The sequence below is a fragment of the Pygoscelis adeliae genome, unplaced genomic scaffold (assembly GCF_000699105.1).
Source record: "Pygoscelis adeliae isolate BGI_AS28 unplaced genomic scaffold, ASM69910v1 Scaffold399, whole genome shotgun sequence".
Taxonomy (NCBI): Eukaryota; Metazoa; Chordata; class Aves; order Sphenisciformes; family Spheniscidae; genus Pygoscelis; species Pygoscelis adeliae.
In genome coordinates this window covers 1032750-1038786 of record NW_008825609.1, presented here as the reverse complement: position 1 = coordinate 1038786, position 6037 = coordinate 1032750, and the positions used below count along the sequence as shown (strand labels likewise).

Sequence of the window (6037 nt, the reverse complement as noted above, 5' to 3'; positions counted from 1 at the left end):
CAACGGGAGCGATGAGGAGCAGTGCAGTGAAGGTAGGGAGGGGACGGTGCTGGGCTGACAAATATCTTCCTATATCTTCCCTATGCTTGAGCCAAGGCTGTTGGTAGCTACTTCTCTCTTATGAGGTAAGGGCACCAGCTGGGAATTAACATGCCCAACTTGCTCACAACGTTTGCTCTGTAGCTGACCAAGCTTGCCCGGGAAATTCCCTGTCATCATTTACAGAGTTCCTCCAGGCTCTCTGTTGCCTTTTTTCCCCCACTCAAAGGACTTCAGGCTGTGTTTGCAACCTGCTGCCCTCCCTCAGCCCTGGCTGCCCTTCCTCTTCACAGGGGTCCCCTGTGGTCCTTTCACCTACCGCTGTGAAGATGGGACCTGTGTGAAGAAACCCAACCCCTTGTGTGACACCATTGCAGACTGCAAGGACCTGTCTGACGAGAAGCGCTGTGGTGAGGAAATGCTCGGTCGCACGTCAGCCAGGCAGGTTCAGGATGCCATGTAGCTGCAAGTCGCCTCCTTTTCCCCCCTCCACCTGAGCATAAGCACCCACCCTCCCTTGTTCCACCACCTTCTCCCTACCCCAGCCCCACGGCAGCAGTGCCACTGCTCTCTCCTGCAGTGGCGGTGGCAGCAGCAATGAGCCAGCTCTCTGTGCTGAGCTGCCAGGAGGCGTTGTCTGCTCTTTGGACAGCTGGTCCCCACCTCCTTCAGGCAGAGGCATCAGGCCAGATGTCTCATAGGCCAGGTCCTACCCACAGGCTGCCTGTTGGAGCACTGTGCTGGCTCGTGTGAAGTAATGCCATTCTACAAGGCTCCAGCCAGGGAAATCACCCGTGACTGCATGGTCCCTGGCAGGGAGAGAGCTTGTGTTTTGATTTCCCTGCTTGGTATTTCTGGAGCCTGGGTGGGCAGCGAAAGGGAACGGCTGCGAACGTTCCCCGACAGGACAGCAGGTAGCACAGACCACATGCTGCCCCGAAGGCATCCCCAGGCTGCAGCTGGAAGTGGGGTAAGGCTGTGCGGGGGCATGCACTTGGAGGGAGTGCTCACTAGACCTGTCCTGGACAGTACATAAAGCATCTGCTGGCTGGAGAAGGCAAGGGATTAGAGGTCAAACTCCTCAGTCAGTTAAGTAGGAAAGGAAGGGCAGGCACAGTATATCATGTTCCCTTCCTCCCCTGAAGTACCTGCTGTGTCTCCTCCTCCTCAGACTGTGGGCTGCAAGCCCCCCTCAGCAGGATCGTGGGTGGTGCGAATTCTGTGGAAGGGGAATGGCCATGGCAGGCCAGCCTCCAAGTTCGGGGGCGCCACATTTGCGGGGGAACACTCATTGCTGACCGCTGGGTGGTCTCAGCTGCGCACTGCTTCCAGGATGAGAGGTAAATGGAGAGGGGAGGGTGCTGGACAGGAGAAGGATTTGCATTGCGCTCCATGTCACACATGATGGGAAGATTGTCCAGCTTGTGAAGATGTCACAGGGCATCTACACCCTTCATCTGGCACCCATGCCATGCTTCCCCATGGCTTGGAGCTGGAGAAAGGGGTATGGATACACCCACTGGTATGTGGGTGTGCATGCAGGGAAAAAAAGAGCAGTGCTGGGATTCACAGAGCAGCTTTGAGAGGGCAATGGTAGTGGAAGACACTTCACAGCTCCACCTTTGCTTTGGCTCTGGCTTGTCCCCATGCTGTCACAACCGTGGAGGCATCAGCATGTGCTAGGGTGGGGCCAGGATAGCACTACCTGCAGAGGATGCTGTTTGGGTTCCATGCTGCCCAGCTCCAGGGCCTGCCCTTCCAGGAGGAAGCATGGCCTCTCCCCCAGTTCTTTCCACCCAGTGTACATACCACAACAGTGGCAGTAACATACAGGTCAGGGGGGTTCATACATTCTTTTAAACTGGGAAGAAGTGAGGAGGAGGAAGGTCCACAGCTGTGCTGGGTGGGGGAAGGAGTGTGCACCCTCAGGCCCAGCCTTCACCTCCTCCAAACTCCCCTTTTCCTCTACCAGTGAGCCGGTGGGGATCCCCCACATCCCCAACTACTACTGAACTTCCCCAGCTGCCCTTCCCTCCTGATGCCATGTGAGCTCCGGGAGGAGGAGCTGCTGGTCATCCTTGGTATGATGACACCAGCCTTGGTAGGACCGGCACTGCTTTGCGGTTGTGCTTCTCACCTCACCCTGCTCCTGCCATGCTCCTACCCGTGTCCTACAACCCCACAAGGAAGCCCACCAGCACTGGGAGCAACCCTTTCAAGTGGTGCATGCGGGCTGAATTTGGCCATTTTGGAGTGTCCCAATGCAGGATGGATGGAGCTAACACAGCCCTATCAGATGGCACATGTGTGTGCCTGTCAGGGAGAGAATTTAAGTGGTGTGAGAGATAAGAAGTAGGGGAAAAAAAGAGGAGCAGAAGAACAGCAGCAGCCTGGGGTGTGCCATGCTATGGGCAGCACTCTGTGAAGACAATAGGCTGGAAGTGAGTCCTGGAGGGGAGTTTGGAGCAAGAGAGTTGGTCAAACCAAACCAGGGAGTTTTTCATACCCAGAGAGGCAGTGTGAGAGAAAATGGCACATGTAAGGCAAAAGGTGGACAGGACTCTGAGTCTAAAACCAGCTCTCTTCCTGCTTCCTCCTGCTCTGGTCCAGGATGAGGTCCCCTCTGCTTCTCACCCTCCTGCTGGAGACAGGGTCTCCCTCGGCTGTTAGCTCTTAGCTGTTCTGTTCTCAGAGGTGTCACTTTGTTAGGCTGTCCCCAGCTTTAGCCCCTGCTTCTGTAGAGGGCTGACATGCCTTTTAATGCCCTCACCTCTAAGCTGCTTTTCTTGCTTCACTCCCTCTTGGCAGTTTCTCAGAGCTTGCTCCCCTCCTTCTCCTTGCAGTTTTGCTTCACCAGCTCAGTTCTTGCTCTCTGCCCTATCCTAGTTGTTTACACACGACCAGCCCCACTTGCTTGTCTAGTCTACATACACTTTTTAGCCTGCTTTGCTAAGGAAAACAAGCAAACATGAGCAAGTTGCCTGTGTGTATGAGTGTCTGCCCAAAGTTGGTCCCGCTGTACAGGCATGTCAAGGCATCAAAGGGGTGCCCCACCTAGTTTCTTGAAATCAGTAGCCAAATAACAAAAGCAGCCCCTCTGAGGGAGATGATCATCCATATCAGAGACTCCTCAAAAGACTGCGACAGAAGCAGCCAGGCTCTGCCCATCCTTCTCTGTTCATGTGATGAGTTATCTTCTCTGCTGCATCTTACAGACTGGCCTCCGCGTCCATCTGGACTGTTTACTTGGGTAAATATTTGCAGAATGCCACCAGCCACACAGAGGTGTCCTTCAAGGTGATCCGCCTCTTCCTTCACCCTTATTACGAGGAGGACAGCCATGATTATGATGTGGCCCTGCTCCAGCTGGACCATCCTGTGATCATCTCACCCTTAATCCAGCCCATCTGCTTGCCTGCTCCTTCTCACCTCTTTGAGCCTGGCCTTCATTGCTGGATCACTGGCTGGGGAGCCCTCAAGGAAGGCGGTAGGTGCAAGGTCTTTGCTGGTGGCCTACTGTAGCAGAGCCAAGGTGGAAACAGAAGTTCAGATGTGGGGTAGGCAGAATAGACTTCTGTTCACCCCAAAGCATTATGCCTCCTTCACGCCCTTTGATTTTGGGTAACAGGTTGGCCAAAGTTACCTGTGGAGTGCCTTGAAACCTCATTCAGAGAGGCAGGCATGAGAGTCTGGTAAGCTATATGGGGACAACGTGTTCCTTCATCCAAAGACTAGAATAGGCCTTCAGGAATTAGGGGTCTGACCAGGGGCTATTCAGCCATGGTCACAGCATGGAGTAGTCCCAGTCCCAAAGCCCAACCACATGCCTACACAGACATGTGGGGTCCTGTTGGGTCATTCCGCAGGGACAGAGCCTGACCAGAGAGAATAGAGATGAAAAACTGCTCTTCATCAAACCAGGACTGGGTCTCCTGGGCATACCTGTCTGCAGCCCCTGCAGCAACATTTCCCCCATGCCAAGGACCCTAGGACCTGGATCCCCTCAGCAACACCTGCACTAGTAAATGCAACGGGAGCAGTGCAGGGTCTGAGTGCTGTCCCCCGAGGATCACACTGTATAATTGTCAGCATGCGCCCTGGTACCATTTTGGCCACACAGTGCCCGCACGCTGCTGGGGGACAGCATGGGCCAAGACCTGTTCCCATGGGGTGGTATGGATGAGTCCATTCTGTTTTGTAAGGAAGAGTTTAGCTGTATGGGCATGACCCCTCATGTTCCCTCCCCATAGAACCAACAAACAGGTCCAGGCTGTTCTCTAGTAGTGCATGGCACAGGAATATAGATGTGCTCACCCAGGTCAGCTTAGTGCCTTCACTCACACTCACACACTTGCTCCAATTGATTCCTAAATGGAAACACTCATAGGTCTATCCAGAAGTGGACACTTCTGGTTTGCATACTTAGCTGGAAGAACTCAACAACCATTTCAATGAGAAGCAAATCCAAAACTCTTAACATCTCAGAGGCTTCCCCAAACCAGAATCCCCCTTCTCCCAAAAGCTGAAGTACCCACAACATATCCCTGTAGAGAAAGGGACTGCAGAGGAATGTTATTCCTTCCATGAAGGTGAATTGCTCTGCTGAAAATCGGGGACTGTGATGCCAGTGGAGAGCAGAACAGTAATTCAGATGGCAGCTTTCAGCATGCAGTGAGATGGGCATGGGCTGGGGGATCACAATAAATGGTGGGAAGTTCCACCATTGCTCACCTGCACTGATTTTGGTGCTCTACCCCTCAGAGCACATCAGCAATGTTCTGCAGAAGGTGGACGTGCAGCTCATCCAGCAGGACATCTGCAGCGAGGCCTATCACTACATGATTTCTCCCAGGATGCTGTGTGCTGGGTACCACAAGGGCAAGAAAGATGCCTGCCAGGTGACAGAGGAGTTGTGGGATCAGGGTTGACTACCAGAGGTGGGGTGTGTCCCAAGTCTCCCAAATGCACTCCACAGCCTGAAACAAGGGTGAAAAGACCATAAAATGCCTGACATAAAAGTCCAACCCAACCTTTCCTCTGGTCTAAGTGGCCAGCAACAGCTCTGATGACCACTTCTTCACAGCATCTTTGCCTTAGACAGGATCCAAATACACTTAAACTTCTCCTTTTCTCATTTCAGCCCATTCTCCACTCTTTACCTCCCACTTCCAAATCTACATCAGCCTCTTCCCCCCTCAGCCTCATTAGCATCTGTCACACACAGTAACCTGTCTGTTCCTTCATTACTATCAATCTCAAGGAACTCCTCTGTCTCCCATCCCTCTGGGTAGCCAGTTAAATTCCACCAGCTTCCTTGCTCTCCATATATTTGGAAATGCCACACGGAGCAGAAGGAAAAAATAGAGCTGTCAGCTTCTTGGGAGCTGGCTAAGGGGGAGGAATTTGCATTGATGAAGGAATGCAACAATAGGTTGGGTGTTTGCACTGGAGACTGTTTTTGACATCTGCCTAAGGTACAAGGGATGTTGCAGATGTCCCAGGTACGAGTTGAGGGGATACAGGAATCTGCATACAGAGGGATTCAAAGCTAGTGTAATCATCCAGCAGGAGAAGCTGGTGGATCACCATCAACCCATTTTTCTTTCCCTTTCTCTAGGGTGATTCTGGAGGTCCGCTGGCCTGCAAGGAACCCAGTGGCAGGTGGTTTCTAGCTGGTTTGGTCAGCTGGGGAATGGGATGCGCACGTCCAAATCACTATGGAGTATACACCAGGATCACTCAAGTGCTGGGCTGGATGAACCAAACCATGAGCTGAGAAAAGTGCATCTCTGCCTTCTCCACATCAGACCTACACTCACATGGCACTTATTCCTGATCTTGCTCACTTGCCTCTCAGAGAGAGTTTCTGTGTGGGAGGTTGTCAGACCCAGGATGCTCTTCTGAGCAGGGTAAAAGAAGCCTGCGCTGGGGATTGTAGAGAAAAGCAGGCAGACCCTCTTCCCCCTCAGTGCTTCCCAGGGAGCATCCCAAGGTGTTT

The 6037-nt window shown here is 53.0% G+C and overlaps 1 protein-coding gene across 1 annotated transcript in view; it reads left to right on the top strand.

Moving 5' to 3' along the window:
* The window catches only part of TMPRSS6 (transmembrane protease, serine 6), a 19036-nt gene extending 13221 nt beyond the window's left edge, over nucleotides 1-5815 (top strand). Inside the window, exons 13-18 of the mRNA XM_009332659.1 lie at nucleotides 3-32; nucleotides 333-449; nucleotides 1211-1379; nucleotides 3255-3526; nucleotides 4801-4937; nucleotides 5657-5815. Of these exons, the coding sequence (XP_009330934.1) occupies nucleotides 3-32; nucleotides 333-449; nucleotides 1211-1379; nucleotides 3255-3526; nucleotides 4801-4937; nucleotides 5657-5815 (884 nt within the window). The remainder of the gene's footprint in view (nucleotides 1-2; nucleotides 33-332; nucleotides 450-1210; nucleotides 1380-3254; nucleotides 3527-4800; nucleotides 4938-5656) is intronic.
* The last annotated feature ends 222 nt before the right edge of the window (nucleotides 5816-6037 follow it).